The following is a 19425-nucleotide window of genomic DNA, read 5'->3' as shown; positions in this document are numbered from 1 at the left end:
ATTAATTAGCTCCAATTAAGGCGGCTTGTGGGAAGTAAAGATAAGATAAGAATTTAAAATAAATAGAGTTATTATAGTAAGGATAGCAATTCTCTTTCACGCATTATTTAAACATGATTGTTTTGCTAATGAATAAAACATAATTATTCAATATTTCAAAGTACAGTAATACGTTAGCTCTCGACTTATGAGTTGAAAATCAATAATAAAATAAATCGTCTAATAAAATCTAATGCATGCGCATAATATTAAATTTCTTGACAAGTTTGTATACGCTACAATGATTATGTAACTAAAGATTTTACTATTCAGACAGGATTTAAACTATGTATTACTTATTCCGAAGTTCGGAAGCTCAGACAGACGGACGGACAATTAATGCAAAACCTAAGTAGATTCAAAGACCTCACTTCGTTGTATCAAAACCTGGGACCCCTCTTGTAAGGCGAAGGAGGTCGTCAATGCAACGTTTTTATTCCACGGTTTTTATTCCTTAATAACTGTACATTTGTGTATGAGTTCATACATAAGAACGATCTTAAGTGGATGTATTATTTTATAATAAACTAAAACCTTCCTGAAAATATAAAATGTAAATTACGATAGTGAAAAAAGTATTAAACTTGTTCACTGGTCTTTGAGATAATCGCGAACATACATACCTACCTACACGAAGAATGAAGATTGACTACATAACGTCCTTTTTTTAAGGTCGGCTAAAAAAGTGGGACTAGACTCTAGAAAGTCATTGATTTGGTCACCGCAAGCGCGTGGCGCCGCAGGCTGCGTCTAAAGTTTTGTTGGAGATGAGTTTTATTACATTTTGATACTTTTGTAGTTTGAGCAGGAAGCGGCTAAGCGCTGACGCCATCCTTTTGTTAACTTAACTTTGCCTAAACTTAACAAACTTTAAAGTTGCTTTAAAGTTTTGGGCCGATTCCAATACAAAGTTTAGCAAAGCTTTGCGTGCAGCTTTCATAACTCCGAATTGACCAATTTCTCTTTTTTCTGTCTGCGGCGTACTGACTGACCATTGCTGATGATTGCGATCCCTTTTTTAACCGACTTAAATAAAAAAAAGGACGACATAGCTGAAGCGGCAGTGGTACGTCTGCCACAGAACCGATGGCCGCTGGGGCAGACGTTCTGGAGTGGAGACCGCATATCAGCAAGCGCAGTGTGACGACCTCCGACCCGCTCGACTGACGACCTCAAGAAGGTAGCGGAAAGTGGGTGGATGAGGAAAGCGGCGGATTGTGCGTGGCAGTGCGCTTTTGGGAAAACCTATGTGGACGCAAACAGGCTGATCGATTGAATGCTAGATATTTCAGACCATCGATGTATATGGATGGGCCCTTCGAAGATAAAAAACGCGCTCAAAAAGTCAAGAAAAATTGCAAAAGTCTCTTGACTTTGTCAATGACGATTACGTAAGATTCAAGCGTATTTTTGCGGACGGAATTGTATGGGAAAGGCTAATCCATATATATCGATGTTTCAGACATAGGTACCTAGTATTCGCAGGTATCTTCTACGAAACTATAAAAGTTAAGTTACTTCCTCATATCGCAGTTCGAAGTAAAGGTGAACGACCGATCCAGTATCAGATGGAAGATCCGTGAATGGACCGGCCCACTACATGATTTAAGATAAGTGCCTACTTTTGACAATTCCACTAATTTTTAACTAGCAACAATACAAGGTAATTTGAACTTAGGACCACAAGTGGAAAGACGATTTTCGTTTGTGTTTTTTCTTATGTGATTAGTTAGGGCTGCTAGGGGACGTTATTTTTTCTAGAGCAATAATTATTATTGCAAAGAATTTTTTTTGGTTTTGCGATAACCAGTCATCCTGAGTTTAAAAAAGGTACCGACGGATATTATAGTTCACCACATATACTTCTTAGTTTTTTCAATCATTATACTTTAATTCTGAAAAATTTTAGTATTTAAGTATTTTAATATTTTAGTATTTTAATTTTTAACAATTTAATTTTGACTTTTCCAATGCCCAAGGCGCTTACGTTTATTAAAATCGAAACAGTAACTAAATAAATTACTAGTCATTAAATAAATGTTTTCATGCATTAATACAGTACAGTACAGTGCAGTAGTAAGTAATAAATAATAATCATAACATTTGGTTTACATGACAAAGCTTATTTTTTCATGAAAAAAGCTCCACAGTGAAATAAATGCGACAGCCCTAACAGAACGCGCGATGAAAAAACTTTTCTCGTTCCAACAATCGTGATGCTCTAAATCTAAACGGCAGTTAAAGGCCAATTTAAACTCCCTCGCAAAAACAAGGTAACGGTTCATTTTTATTCTTATCAAAAAAAAATAGGTAGGTACCTATCTATCTAAGTACAAAGTACCTACCATTTAAGCATGTAGGTAAGTTTATTTGTTGGATTGTACTACCTCAATCACGCTGCAAGAGAGCAACGGCCGATCGTGATTTTCTGCATAATTTTTTTATTTATTTTATTTATTAATTGATATTTATTTATTGAATTGATTAATTAATATACTTTTATTGTATGTAGGTACACCACAAAATTACTACAGAAAACATATACCTACAAATCAAAACAAAAATATAGGCAGGTACCTACAATTTGGCGGCCTTACCGATCTCTACCAGGCAACCATGAATGAATGAGGCAGGTATGAATGAATCTTTATCCCGGAAAATCAAAGACTTATCACGGGATTTTTAAAACTTAAATCCACGCGGACGAAGTCGTGGGCATCATATAGTTGTAATAATAAAACATCTTCAAAAATCCCGACTTTAATAACCACAAACACTAAAAAGTAAAAAATAATTTAATTTGTTGCCGAATATAATATTGTGTACATACAAGAGTTAATGTAAGTAGTTCTATAATAACATTTTTGGAGTCGGTGCCATTTAGCCGCACGAACCATTTACTCTTCATATTGTTTGTGGCTCCACATTGGCACCGAACTTCCTCCTTTTTTGAAGTCGGTTGTGAACTGCCATGCTCCATGACCACTCTATGACCGATCAGCGCTATTCAGAAACGCTTCAAAGTGATACCTAGACCTGTCAGCGCCGACGGTCAGCATGATAACAATCCGGCCAAAGACTATTAGCCTACATATAAATAATAGGCAACGTACCTACAAGGCCACACCATCGGATGCGAGCTTGGATGTGAGTGGAATCAATAACCACGGACGCTTTCATAAACAACGATAGCGGTATCTTTGCTGGGCAGCCATTTATTTTATTTATATCCCTTATCGCCTAAGTGCTGACGTGGATCGCTAATGCGTGATAAGGGCATCAGAGGCGCCGATAGATAGTGATAGTGCTTTTTTTATTTGATGACAAGTTAGCCCTTGACTTCGATCTCGCCTGGTGGTAAGTGTTGATGCAGGCTAATATGGAAGTGGGCTAACCTGGAAGGGTTATGGCAGTTTTCATTAAAGCCATACCTACTCCTTCGGTTTCCACCCGGCATCGTACCGGAACGCTCGGCAGCACGGCTTAAGGGTGTTAACTAGCCACGGATGCACCGATGGACCAGACCAGATCAGAAATTTACAAATTATAAAGTTCTAAACCCCTGTCGGGAATCGAACCCGGGATATCCCACTTATAAGACCACTGCGCCAGGGAGGCCGTTTTATGAAACCTAGCCTTATTAAAAATTCATGGTCAACTCATCGCCGGCCCACTACTGGATACGGATCTCCTCTCGGGGTTTAGGTCATAGTCCACCACGCTGACCTAGTTCGGATTGGCAGTCTTTACCTTTGAGAACATTATGGCGAACTTTCAGGCATGCAGGGCTCTTTACGATGTTTTCCTTCACCATTGAAGCAAGTGATGTTTGATTGCTTCAAAGTTCAAACGCACATAACTCAGAAAAGTTAATTAAATTAAATTCAAAATATGCCTATTCAATTTAAATTTTACAAGTACTTTTGAATCGTCAAATGACTCTATCACTGGTTCGGAATGCCTTTCCTACCGGGAAGAGGCCAGCAAGATGCTCAGCGGTTAATTATTATTACAGGATGGTTAGATGTGTGTGAATTGAAACCCGGGATTCAAACCCCGACTTCCCGAGTAGGAAGCCGCGACGTCTTAATTACTGGGCTATAGCTCTTTCGTTTAGGAGTTATTACTTTCCAAAGTGCCTTGATCGGGAATCGAACCAACACCAATGCCCAGGGAGGTCGTCGAAATCGTCGTAGTTGCTAATGCGTGATAACTGATAACTGATAAGGGCATCATAGGCGCCGATAGATAACGCGTGTGTAAAAGATAAACGGCGGTTCAATTTCACTAAGCCTCTACACGGGTTCAAAATTGATGCCACGGAAATTCTGAGTGGAGTGACAAGTGACATTATGTTACGTTATCTGTACAATCTACTCTATGATTGGTATTAAATAAATAAATAATATTTTATTTTAGTATATAATTCCTTACAATGATGTTAGTAATGTTAGTACTAAGTAAATAAATAATGTAGCCTATGGCAATTCGTGGCAACTCTAGTCGCCCAGCGCCCGACTAGTTTCGAATTGTCATTCGAAACTAGTCGGGCTTACATCGACTAAATACGTGAGATAGCTGTTCCGGCCTATACCTACTTATAATGGAAATCACTCAATTTAAATGTTGTAATTTAAATTGAGAATATATAATTTAAATTGAGAATTGAAATAAGAAGATTAGGAAACGAAATAAGAATAATACGAAAACAGGAAGCAGTGGTGAAGAGAAGAAAGAAAGTAATACAGGCATGTCCATGGATGATTGTGATGATGAAAACAAAGGCAATGAGAAGAACAAATTCGAGAGAAAAAAAGGTAGCATAAATTATATGAAATTAATTCAAAAATTGAAAGAGATATATTTGTCCGACTGCACTTTCGAAGAAAAGATTAAAGCATTTATTGGTTTAATTATTGAGGAGATTATGAAGTATATTTCGGTTTGGTTTGGGGATAATGACATCTGCACATGGCTGCTTTCTAAATCAAATTATGGATAGTGAGAAAGACTTATTTTGTTAGATTAAGAATTTTGTTGTATTGTTGTATTTAATTAGATTATAATAGGGCTGACATGTACTTTAATGTATCAAAGCCCTTAAATAAATAAAGAAGAAGAAAAAAAAAATGTTGTAATTTTATAACTTTGCATGAGCCTTTAGGTAACATGTCCAACATAGCTACCTTGCATGTGGAAAAATAAATCGTATGGCTGTGTTCATTACATAATTTGAATTCCGAATATCGAATCAAATTAAGCGAAAAATATTAACTAATTAAAATACGTTTTACATTTTTACTGAATCGAATTTAATAGCCCTTTTAGAAGACGCCGTACAAGATAACCAGTTTGCTTTTATCGAATATCTTTGAGGGTTGTCACTCATAGTTATTTTTTTATAATAGTAAGTATTTTAATTTAATACATTACTTTAGTTTGCTTATTGTTGTTATTTTATTTATTCACCGTTCCTCATGCTACGCAGGAAAGAAAATAGGAAACGTTTAAGAGGGCTCTCTCCGTCACTCGTTTCCACTCGTTTCATACAATCGTAGTTCCAATTTCATTTGAATACTAAGCAACCTAAGTCCATGAAATTTTGCAGACATATTCTAGAAACTAATATCTATGTCTGTGGTTTTCCAGATTTCTGTTAAAATATTCGGTTTCAAAGTTACGCGGTCTTAAAATTTTCATACAAATCTTGGAGCCCCTGTAATTTTAAAACTACATATTTTTAGAAAAATCTAAAACACCACAGACACAGATATTAGTTTCTAGAATATGTCTGCAAAATTTCATAGACTTTGGTTGCTTAATATTCAAATGAAATTGGAACTACGATTGTATGAAACGAGTGGAAACGAGAGCCCTGTTAAAGATGTTTTTTACTTGTACCCAGGGGCATTTTTTCCAATAGAAACTCGAAGGCACTTCTTACTCTACCATTTGGGATCTACAAAATTATGTGAAAGCCTTTTTAAAAAAATTTGAAAAAATCGGCCCCCTACAATACGACCACGAGCGATCGGGATCGCGATCACACGGTCACGATCGCGATTGTGCAGTCGACATACTTAGGACTTTCACGTTAACTTTCCAACTCTGAGTTAGTAATGAGAATTACTTGACCAATACCCAACCACTTTTGAACTTCGGGTCAGCCCTGAGCATTGGGCAGGCGGTGGACGGCGCGCTTTGATCGCGTCATGCAGCCGGCCCGAGTCGCAATCGCCGGCCTGATGAGACCAGTGACGGGGCAAAATAAATCTATGGGGCAAAACTTCACTGCGAAAAGACCGTTTCCGACTTCATACTTATCGAGCTGTGAATCCAACAAAAGTTAATCAAAATTCATTGAATGATCTGTTAATTCGGTTGCAAATCGATTTTTTTATTATTTACTAGCTGACGCCCGCGACTTCGTCCGCGTGGATTTAGGTTTTTTGAAATCCCGTGGGAACTCTTTGATTTTCCGGGATAAAAAGTAGCCTATTTTTCTAATCCAGGATATTATCTATCTCCATTCTGAATTTCAGCCAAATCCGTCCAGTGGTTTTTGCGTGAAGGAGTAACAAACATACACACACACACACACACACACACACACATACACACATACACATACACACACACACACACACACACACACACACACACACACACACACACACACACACACACACACACACACACACACACACACACACACACACACACACACACACACATACAAACTTTCGGCTTTATAATATTAGTCTGATACTCTGAAGTCTGATAATGTGCGAACTTCTCAATTACCTTTCCCAAACACCCTAGTGTCTCTACCTACTTTGAAATAAAATTTTTAGAGTCCAACAGGTGTGGTTTGAACCTGCACCTTTTAATACTAGTATAATACTACTACGATTTTTAGACGTGTCGGCGTTTGATCATGATTGCGATTTGCGGAGCTCATGTGGCAATATAAAGTTTGCACGTTTCGCAAAACACTCGTATGATGTTAGCATAATATTACTCGTAGCTATCGCGAAATCAACAAAGGAGCGCTGCCTTTGAAGTCCGACGCCATTGACTCATCGCCACATGTGCCGCTTTGATTACTTACACGATACGAGATTACTTGTAGTGTTTATTGTACTAACATAGATATCTAAGAGCTAGGTATATAGCATAGTGGAGTAAAGACGTCCACCTCCGTCCCGGGCACCTAGCTAACTTTTCGGAGTTGTGCGTTTAAATATCACTTGCTTTAACGGCGAAGGAAAACATCGTGAGCAAACCTGAATGCCTGAGAATATTCTCCATAATTTTCTCCAAAGGTTTATCAAGTCTGCCAACCCGAATTTGGCCAGCACGGCAGTATTAGTTACCTATGGCCAAACCATTCTCATTTTGAGAGGAGATGTTGAGGATGACCGTTATGTAGGACTGCATGGATTAGGTACACGCAGTCAGTCTTACTAAAACCGCATCCAAGTTGCAATTTTGCTGCACTTGGTTTGCATTTTTTTAAATTCCATACAGCCTATGACTGCGATCTCACCTGGTGGTAAGTGATAATGCAGTCTAATTTTGAAGCGGACTAACTGGAAGGGGAATAGCAGTTTTTATCAAACCCTACACTCCTGAACGGTTTCTACACGGCATCGGAACGCTAAATCACTTGACACAGCTTTGTCGATAGGGTAACTAGCCGCGGCCGTAGCCTCCCACGAGACCAGACCAGCGACAATTTAAAAATTGTAAATTCCCTTCCTGCCGGGAACCGAACCCGGGACCACCCACTTATAAGACCAGCGCCAGGAAGGTCGTCGAAGGTTGCATTCCAAATGCTGACCGTAGGTATCGAGTATCGACCTCAAACGTGAACCGATTTATTGAACCTTAATAGGAAGGTATAACCAATTAAACTCTTATCTCAATCGTAAAAGTATCCGCGTTGCAACGATTTCCGTTCCCAATTTATGCAACAATGAAATATAACTCTCGTGTGAACCAGAGCAGTTCAGAAAGGGGAAATCCGCGGTAGCGAACTCAAAATTCACCCCTTTTCTAAATGCTGAATAGATATTATTATGGACTAAAAGCCAGCCCAGATTAGCCGTTAGACTTTCTGAGTCAATTTGAGAGTTATTGTTATTAATATTATAGTATTCAAATTAAGTTAATAAGTAAGTAAATAATTCTGTATAAAAGCTATTAGAATAGAATAGATATAATACTTAGAAAGGTTGCATGAACTTTTGAAGATCGTTTATAAACCTATCACTGATTAGAATGACATTTAGTACCAAGAAGAACCAACAAGAAAGTCGGCGATTGTACTTTTCAAAATTTCAATTTAGGTACAATAATATTATTGCATAGGTATGTATTTGCAGATTACGGGTAGCTACCTAACTCTAAATCTAAAACAGAAGCTTTCTACCGTTATAGAACTATAGAAACGTTGTGAATAAGTATCATAATGATCCCATCCAAAGTTACGCAATACAAAACAAAACAGATCTTACATGTCGTTAAATCTATTCATCCATAAGCTCGTAAATCGACCCTTGACATAAAAACCACCCCCTTCATAAATTACACCCCTCCATGTTGAAAGCCCTGTGAACTAAAGCCGTGAGCCGCAGACAAGCGTTTAGGAGATAAAATCATTGTTTGCCGATTTATGCTTCCCTTTATTCCTTGCGCCCGGCTCTATTTTGAAGTTCAAATCAAATCAAATCAAATCAAATCAAATCAAATCAAATCTCTTTATTGCGAATTTGGGTAAACAGTGGAGATGTTACAAAGATAAAAAGGTACAGCCAAATTCTGCTTATAAGCATGCAATATGTTACATTAAATTAAGATACATTTTGGTCACACAAAAAAAATAAAAAAAAAATAATAATAGCAAAATGTCCAAAATTAAAATACAGTTATAACTTTTCTGAGAGGTAATCATTAATTGAGTAATATGTCTTTTCTAATAATAGTTTTTTCAATTTTCTCTTAAATAAACCTCATTCTCATAACTCGCGCACTTTTTGAACTTTCATAACATTGGTTGTAGAAGAACCTGGAAACCCACCGCATTGTTAACCCAGGAAAATTATGTGACTCATGGATTGCTTTTTATTAAGCACTAGCTGATACCCGCGACTTCGTTCGCGTGGATGTAGGTTTTTAAAATTCCCGTGGGAACTCTTTGATTTTCCGGGATAAAAAGTAGCCTATGTGCTAATCCAGGGTATAATCTATTGCCATTCTAAATTTCAGCCCAATCCGTCCAGTAGTTTTTGCGTGAAGGAGTAACAAACATACACACACACACACACACACACACACATACAAACTTTCTCCTTTATAATATTAGTGTGATTAGTGTGATGTGATGATTGTCGGCAAGCCTATCTCGCATTAAAAAATAAAAGGTCGTGACCCTCAGTAATGAGGAGTACGACGCAGAGAGGGAATCAAATAATACTTAACTGGTAGGGTCTTTTGAATCGTCCTATCTATGTTAATATCTAATGAATCTATCACTACTTAGAGATTACAAATTTCCAAATTTGCAACAACCGGGAATCGAACACAGGATCTACCACTTGCAAGGCCAAGACCAAAGCGCACACCAGAGGCATAATCAAATGATAACAATAATAATCATACTAAAGAGACTCTTGTCGGTGTAGAATTGTAGAAAATATAGACAGAATTATTATAACTAGGTACTAGGTAGTAAGATACCAAGATATTTAATATTAATACACTAGCTGATGCCCGCGACTTCGTTCGCGTGGATGTAATTTTTTAAAAATCCCGTGGGAACTCTTTTATTTTCCGGGATAAAAAGTAGCCTATGTGCTAATCCTGGATATTATCTATCTCCATTCCAAATTTCAGCCAAATCCGTCCAGTAGTTTTTGCGTGAAAGAGTAACAAACATACACACACACACATACACACACACACACACACACACACACACACACACACACACATACAAACTTTCACCTTTGCAATATTAGTGTGATAGTGTGAAGTGTGATAGTAGGTATCTACCTCAATACGTAAGCACACGTATAGGTACATTATGGGAGTTTAATAAATAGTTTTGAGGCTATGTACCTACCTCTTACCTACTTATTATGAAGCGATTGCGGCAGATATAAACAATACTGTTATCTTTAAGTAGCTCTATCTCTCAAATGGGTATTATAAATCCAATACAGCTGTTATCTGTTGAATAATAAAGCGTTTAAAAATATCCTCCGCGCGGCCTAATTATAGCTAGGTCTGTGTAGGTACTACTTACTAGGTAGGTATACCACCTATATAGAAAGAAGTTGCTTCTTATCAAAAGTGACTGAAATATTAGGTACCTTAGGACCTAAAAATGAAGTACCCGCCTAGGTAGGTTTAGAAGTGTATTCCTACTTCCTACGACTACATACTATGGCTCAGAAAAATCTAAATAATATATTCCCTGCAGGTATATAACATAAACTCTGTAAGTACCTAGGTAGTAGATACTTAATATTATTATTAACTAGCTGACGCCCGCGACTTCGTCCGCGTGGATTTAGGTTTTTCGAAATCCCGTGGGAACTCTTTGGTTTTCCGGGATAAAAAGTAGCCTATGTGCTAATCCAGGCTATTATCTATCTCCATTCCGAATTTCAGCCAAATCCGTCCAGTAGTTTTTGCGTGAAGGAGTAACAAACATACACACACACACACACACACCCATACAAACTTTCGCCTTTATAATATTAGTGTGATTAATTATTATTATTAATTAATTATTTATTGTTTACAATTACAGTCCATACAATATCACGGTGGTCTGTGAATATCACGCATGATCTACATAATTTTACTAACAATACGTTGCCATTATGATAAAAGTAACCAACTAAGATTGAAAACTAGGACGATCAGGCAATTTTGGGGCAATTTAACCTTAAATGTTTCTCAAAATGCCCCAACCCTAAAATAGTGCCTGGGGACGGAGGTTAATTTTTAAAACGAAAAGTTTTATTGTGATTATTATAATTAGCTTGTCCTGGTATTCTATAACCTATCCAATACAATCAGAAACATCAGATTCAATCAAAATTCATTTCCAAAAGATCATTTTGTAAATGAAATAATAATTATCATAATTATTTAGGAAATAGAAAAGAATCTCACCGCTTCTTCAGCTTCCTTCTGATCTCTATGTCCAACTAAATTGGGCATAGCAGTCCAGTTGTATCCCAGATCCTGGCACTGGGATAGACTGATCCTCTCGCATTTCCCACTGTCTTCTTCCTGGCCAGCAGCGACCATCCAGACCAGGAGAAAAACACACAAAATCCTTCCCATCATAATGTCACAATAACAAAACTTAATAGAACCGTGATATTTTCTCTCATTATCAAACTATTCAGTTATGAAAACACTGTGAACACTCTCGTAAAAAGTTTATGAATAAAATGAATTCAAAAGCTCTCGTCCGTCCTCGAACAATACACGCAGCGGACTGATTCGAATTTCGAATTTTGTTTTCAGCGGCGCGCGGTGGTGTCTCAAAGGCAAAGGAATGAAACCGGTCGGCCGCTCAACCCAACCGGTGCGTTCTCTGCTTCTCTCGATAAAAGTCTGTACGCATGAACAGGGCATTATGGACAGGAAAAAAATAAAAAGGTGCCTAATTCGTGCATCATGCATGGCTCAACGCAATCAGTGGGAGTAATTTTGTTATAAGCATCCGTGGGTGAGAAGATTCGAGACAATGATCAACATTAAATTAAGTTTGGGGCTTATGTTGAGCCCATGACCGATGGTTTAATTTTGGGCAATTAAGGCTTTAATGCTGAAATGACAAAATTAAGCTTAATGGCATATCAATAAAGCTCATCTTCAATGTAACTCCATACAATACAAGTCTTTAGAAGTTTAGACATAAATGCCCCTTGGAAACCCCAGTCAACTGTAAGTAGGTAACTCTATCCCTTCTCTACCTAATCAAAAGTCTTGACGTGAATTGCGAAATCAAATCCCTTCGCAATGATCCCGGAAAAGTGCGAGAGGGATACCTAATGGCCTTTTATCGCTCGCTCTTTTATCTCCCAGGCATCCCGAGTAGAATACACAATTAGGCCCCTTCATTACATCACTCCAATAACACCTTTAGAATGTAAACAACACAGTACAATTCCCACTCTATATTTATAGAGGTAAGACAAAAAATCGATCTACAATCTTTGTATCTTCGTCGGTGTTCGTGGCCAATTTACGTTGAACTTGGGTACGAAGGGTTCTGTTTTATCTTGAAAGACTCTGAGGGTTCGAGCTATGGTGGGCAGTTATATGAATAGATGTATTGTGAGAACGGGACGGGGCGAATAAAGTCAAAGGCACCGCCGCTGCGCGTACGCAGGCCGGACGAGAGCGGAATGCTTAATTAAGGACGCATGCGTGGACTGTGGGGTGTGGGTTTTGGTGCAATTCATAAGAAAGATAAAAAAGATTTTTTTTGTAAATAGATTTCTCCAAGTTTGTGAAAGGCGATGGACAATTTAAAAACTGTGCATTAAGCAGTAGCAAAGAATGGGCAGACGGCAAATTAGCATCAGCTGGGGATCGTTGAAGTGGCCAATCCAGCTAATCTCCAATAAAAGACTACACATTTTATTACACTACCAAATATTTACTTAGGTATTTATCAGTCCACAATATTATAAGCAACCCTGGATAGGTAAACGGAACATTGAGAGATCCCTAATATGAGTAAAGAATTTCACGAGAGTTACTGGGACACAAGCAGCACTAAATTGTTTTATGTTGAGATTTTCGCATGAGATTTATTTCCAAAGTCTAAGTCATTTAATCATAATAAATAGGTACCATTGTAAACTCTTTGATTGTCAGTTGTTGAATTTGTAAGATAATATTGATGTAATGGTGATAATAATTAATTACAAAAACTTAAAGTCAAACATTACGTAGTAGTAAACAATTCCGGTGCTGGACTTCTATCGGACAGAACTTGGAACAAAGGCGATGCACGACAGGACATTTTAGATTTCATGTATTGTATTGAGGACGGAAATAATACCTAATCAGTAGTATTTTCAATTGATAACACAATATCTATTGTTACTTACTATCCCACTTTCACTTATCGCTTCGAACGATTACAAACTAAAACAATTTCGTAGTTAGAATTGATGTTTTAAAGTGCCCTCGATAATTTCGATAAGATTCGAATATCAGATGAAAATTGTATTCGTATAACCATATCTGCATAAACAATCGCAAGAATTCATTGATAAGAATATCGGCACCTTTGGCAAATGAGAAAAATGAATACTACCTTTTTGTATCATAGAACAAATTGCAGAGTAATCATTATATTTACCATCATCAATCCATGGTTGGCTCACTCCCGAATGCGGATCTTCTCTCAGCATGAGAAGGGTGTGGAGTCCACCACGCTAGCTAAGTCCAGATTGGCAGACTCACACACTCTTGAGAATATTATGGAGAATTCACAAGTATGCACTATGCAGGTTTCCTCATGAATTTTGCCTTCACGCAACGTTATTAAAACGCACGATATACGATGGTTTGTTGGTGACGCTCCGTAGTAATTTATATGTAGCTTTTATTAATTTTTCATATGTTAAGGGAAGACTCTGCCTCTTGTAGCACAATTTATACGTATCCAGACGACGTATAAATTGTGCTACATGGGCAGGGCCTTATGCTTTAGTTTGTTTGTTAAATTAATAAAGATTATTATTATCATACCCTAGTAGAGTAGCTTAGCAATTTTTTTTTTTTGCAAAAATTACACCTTTTATCTCATTTGCTATATGGGCTTGTTGTTAGATTGGTTTCCGTTACGCTGAGCAACAGTGCCAGATCAATCCTTAATCTAAACGCTTGTTCTTGCTGTATGTATGTAAAAAGACTATGTATTATTTTTAATTTAAGTGCTTTGTGAATTTGCTGTTGGTGTACCGAAAAATAATAAATATATTATCAAATCGCTTGCTCTTTATAATTGAACCAAAATTAAGTACAGTCAGCCGAGAATCGTAATTAAAACGTCAGATATGGCTCGGGTAGCGCGGCGCGATTGACGGCGCGCGGGCACATGCAAATGTGCAGGAAGTGCCCTCGGAATAACAATTCCCCAATCTGCCCCGAGCGGTATCACTTACACGCGAAAATTATTTTTATCTGATAAACATTATGTCAGGTTAGACATAAATTAGTGGACCTGTTTGGATAAAAATTCCTTTAGAACAACCAACTGTCTCCGCCACTGTCTGTGAACAATGTTATCAGATTTTATTTATAATTTTTATGATCATTTCAAGGAAGCAAATAATTTTAATACATAATGAAAAATGAAAAATATAAAACGCGGCAGGATTTGAACCTATGTCTTCTGGGTTCGAGGCTCGCTCACGATGCCCTGACCACTAAGCGACGCGCGACGGTTCGCGTGCTGCCTGTGCCGATCGCGATGTTATGAGAAACATTTTATTAATATAAAAATTTATTTGTAATAGGTAATTCTTCAAAGGTAAGAATGACCCAGGGGTATACCTAATAGTTTGCGATTGATTTGAACTGTCTGATGAATTAGGTCAGTTGGTCATCTCTGGGTCTGGGTTAAAAGTACCTACCCTCAGGGTAACTGGTCCCCAAAAAGTTTTATTTATTTGCTCAACTTTACCCTATGTCTAAAAATATCTGTGTTTCAGACAAAATTATACAGCGGTAAATTAGTAATGTAGCCTATGAAAACTGCTTTTCGAACGTATCTTCTAATTATTATACTTAGTATGTTTTACCTATAATTTGACTTCTCATCGCACATTCTTTAAAATAAATTCTTAGTAAGTAGGTTGGGCTTGGCTTGGAAACGGCCAAATGAACAGGTAAAAACTCAATAGTTAATCTTAAATTAAAGAGAAATGTCTCGAAATATCCTTTTAAACGGGTCCATTTTAGGGTTATTATCGTGCCGTGGGGTTATTATGGCACAGTGGCGGTTAGCGGGAACACTCGCCATCAAAAAGACAATTCGGCACAATTACTGCGCGTCTGACGTGGCCCGGGGTCGTAGACACAATTAAGTGAATTTGCCAGCGGTGGGCAAAAACAAGGACGCTTTCTGGACTTGTAGGGTGACCACGCATATTGGATTGGATAATGTAAAATCAACCTTTTTTTAAAGGATATTACCTATGTTAATCATGACTAATATCCCCCCTTTGCCTTCAAATTAATGAAAGCCTGTCCTAGGAGTGACAATAGTGCAAAGGGTGGAGTTTAAACCACCAAACTTTCGGAATTCAGTTCGCTCCTTAATCGTCGAACTACCCTTTAGCTGATAATGCGGTTACCACCTGGGTGCCTGGTGCTCTTCGACCACCAGTTGCGCCAGATCCTTTTTTCTACGCCCTTGCAAACTGTGGAATTAACTCCCATCGGGCGGTGTTTCTACCAGTTTGCAACATAGGGTTATTCAAGGGGCGGACCAACAAATTTCTGAAAGGCCGGCAATGCATTAACGGTTCCTCTGATGCTGCAAATGTACATTATCAATTATTATAGTCTAATATAAATAATACTACCAACTTTGTTATAACCGTTACTTTGAAATCACAATCGACGATTATCTTTGAATTTTCTCATGCAGTTTTCGAAAACAAATAAATCATGGCCACCATACAAAGCCGGTACAATTTGAGCGGAATGACGACCACATCTCACGCAAAAACTGTAACGGCGAAAGGCGGCGCGGATTTTTGCCTCTACCCGCAAACAAGCGCGACCTTCACAACCTGGTCCCATCAGAGCAGCAGACATAGGTATACAATATACATAGCCAATTCTCCATATTTGACCGGGTTGTGGTAATTATTATGAATTACTAGATGATGCCCGCGACTTCGTCCGCATGCGTAAGTTTTCTGAAAATCCCGTGGGAACTCCCGTGGGATTTTTCCGGGATAAAAAATAGTCTATAAATCTGATGCTGATCGCAACTAAATTTTAGAGTAGGTTTTTAGCAACTTTTTCTTACCAATGTAGGCAATAAGAAAAGAACAACAAACTTAATTTAATTTAAAACTTTCACACTTAGTGACTTTAGAAGTTCGACTTAAGAGCCAGTAGAGAAGCACTTTTTTGAGTCTTTAATTCAACTCGATTTCTTCCGCTGGACTAGCGGGAAGTACAAGTAGGTGCATGAGGAAGGCGGAGGATCGTGTGTGGGGGCGCGCTATTGGGAAGGCCTATGTCCACTCGTGGACGCATAAAAGCTGATTGATTAAGGTTGATTGATTGATTGATTGATTGATTGATTGATGTTGTGAAAAACATCACAATCGACGCCATGCCACTCTTCAGGTCTTTAACCACTGCTTTCTAATAAGTATCGAATATTCTAACGCAGTTGTTACTTTTAAGGTAATGTAAAGAGAAAAATAAAGATTTTTTCATTTTTTTTTTCTGTCTGTCCACCCGTCCGTCCGTCCGTTCGTCCGTCCGTCCGTCCGTCCGTCCGTCTGTCTGTCTGTCTGTCGTTATTTATTATATTATAATATTCTGTTGTTATTTGGTATTCATAAGATCAAATAAAGTATTTTTATTTTTAATCTTTTGTTAAGCTAAATAAACTTTTATTTATTTATTTGTCATATCGTTGGCATGCCTACTACATAATATATTGAAGATAAAAGTAAAACAATGAAGTAATAGTTACAACAGAAAACAACAATAATTTCGCTTGTAACCGCATCATCACAGCGTGCGATAGATGCAAGACTCGATACCGGGTTGGCGCAGCGGGGGCCTGCATTAACACCTATTCACGCGCCATGACGTCTCACAAAAAATGGTGGTTGCCCTACCGACATAATGTTACTATAGTCTTTCATTTTTGTGTTAACCTAACAAAAACACAACACACAAACAACCAACGACAGTAGATTAAGTGCAAAAGTGGGTTTCTTTGTTGGTTTATTTCTCAAGCGGCAGTACGGAGCAATGGATTGAGGTAATTTCGTATGGATATACTTACTTCATAGTAAAACAAAGAAGCTATAGTTACAATAGAAAACAGCAATAAATTCGCTTGTAACCACAACACCAGTTTCCACAGCATGCGGCCAATAGCAATCCACGATACGGTCGGCGCACCATGTGTCATGTCACTCATGACGTCTTAGAAAAAAATGGTGGTTGCCCTACCGACTGTTATCACTTGTAGAATCTTTCATTTTTTTTTGTGTTACATAACAACAAAAGAACAACCCTATCACGGTAATATTATGTATCAGTATTCCAACTTCATACAAACGGACGAAACGCGAGCTATACCTACGCACCTCGATGTCGGCAGGCGCTCGACATGCAGACAGTCGCGACTGTGCCGCAGTGACGAACGTGCGGTGTTTTGTTTTTCTAACAATAACCGCGCCATTTTTTCGTTGTATGTGAAACCCGATCAAAGAAGCCACAATTTCAGCTCAGAATGTCAGTATTTAAGGTACCGTAACTACAATAAGATTAATTTGCAAACTTTTTTGATTGTACCCAGCGATGATTTTGTGGAATATATAGAAAAAATGGAGAAAATATTCCGAACTTCATTTTAAACCAAATATATAAATTGTAAAGTAGCTGCAGGTATCTATAACCAAGTAAAAGATATTCATTTTTCTCCATCTTGTCCATGTTTCCCAAAACAATTTTTAATTAAAAGCTTTATACTAGAATGCGGATTTTTTAAACTTTAAAATTTAATAATTCGTAACGTTCGTTTAATTTCCTACGTCTCAGTCGAGGCGCAAATATTTTTCGGTCTCAAATGTATAAGATCGATTTGTTATTCAATTCAAATTCAAATTCAATTCAAATTATTTTTATTCAATTAAACTTTTACAAGTGCTTTTGAATCGTCAAAATAATCTACCACTGGTTCGGAATGCTGTTCCTACCGAGAAGAACCAGCAAGAAACTCGGCGGTTGCTCTTTTCAAATGTACAATTTACAATAATATGCCATACTGTATACAAGCAATTGCAGCGCCGTATATTGCTGGAGCGAATCAAATCCAAGCTTTTTTGTCATTTACATAATCTTCGATTGTATAATAAGCTTTTTCCAGGAGCATACTTTTAATAGATTTTTTAAACTTGTGTAAAGGCAAGTCTAAAATTGATTGTGGAATTTTATTATAAAATATTACACTCATTCCCACAAACGATTTTCCCACTTTCCTGAGGCGGAGCGTAGGATATGCGAGCCTATTACGGTTTCTAGTTTGCCGGTCGTGGAAATCACCGATTTTTTTGTAACTATGAATGTTTTGTCGTACAAAAATTATATTAGCGTAAATATATTGAGAAGCTACTGTAAGAATACCTATTTCCTTAAATTTCTCTCGTAGGGAATCGCGCGGTTTTAAATTATAGATTGCGCGTATTGCCCTTTTTTGTAATACGAAAATTTTTCCAATATCTGCCGCTTTACCCCATAGTAAGATTCCGTAAGACATAATACTGTGAAAATAGGCAAAATATACAATTTTTGCAGTTTCCACATCAGTTATCTGTCGAATCCTTCTAACAGCGTAAGCAGCAGAGCTGAGTTTACCAGCAAGTGTTGATATATGGGCGTTCCATTGAAGCTTTGCATCTAAAGTTATCCCTAGGAACACGGTAGTTTCTTCTACTTTCAACATATCATTATTTACCATTAAATTAAAATCATTTGCCGTCTTAGTATTGGGCAATGCGAATTCGACACACTTAGTTTTCTTTGCATTTAAAAGCAAATTATTAACAGTAAACCAATGAGTAACCTGCGATATGGTTCTATTTACATCGTCAAAATTATTATAATTTCTATCGACTTTAAAAATCAAAGACGTATCATCAGCAAATAGTACAATATCGCAATCATTTTGGACGAAATATGGTAAATCGTTTATATATACCAAAAACATGAAGGGACCTAAGATAGAGCCTTGTGGAACACCCATTAGTGAGGCTGATCCGGATGACTTCACATCATTTACACATACAGTTTGTATACGATCACTGAGGTAGGACGCAATGAGACTAAGCGCAGAGTCTTTGATTCCATAGTGGTTCAATTTAGCCAAGAGAGTCTCATGCGAAACGCAATCGAATGCTTTAGACAAATCACAGAAAATTCCAATAGCATTCTGTGAGTTCTCCCATGCATCGAATATATGCTTTAAAAGCATTGCGCCCGCATCGATTGTTGATCGACCTTTAGTAAAACCATACTGCTCCGAATGAAGTAATTTATTCAGATTAAAGTGCTGGAGCAGTTGGTTGAGCATAATTTTTTCAA

The 19425-nt window shown here is 37.6% G+C and overlaps 1 protein-coding gene across 2 annotated transcripts in view; it reads right to left on the bottom strand.

Annotated features, from left to right (window-relative positions):
- Window positions 1-13568, bottom strand: part of LOC123873719 (frizzled-10-like) — a 36197-nt gene extending 22629 nt beyond the window's left edge. The window contains exon 1 of one of the 2 annotated variants that reach the window (XM_045918727.1): window positions 13185-13568. Coding sequence is in view for 1 of the 2 variants with exons in the window: in XM_045918726.1 (XP_045774682.1) it covers window positions 11227-11403 (177 nt within the window). In the remaining variant the exon portion in view is untranslated. The other variant, XM_045918726.1, reaches the window with a different exon arrangement.
- Between the last annotated feature and the right edge of the window lie 5857 nt (window positions 13569-19425).

This window comes from Maniola jurtina, chromosome 17, assembly GCF_905333055.1.
Source record: "Maniola jurtina chromosome 17, ilManJurt1.1, whole genome shotgun sequence".
NCBI classification, from domain to species: Eukaryota; Metazoa; Arthropoda; class Insecta; order Lepidoptera; family Nymphalidae; genus Maniola; species Maniola jurtina.
This window is presented reverse-complemented; position numbering and strand designations above follow the sequence as displayed.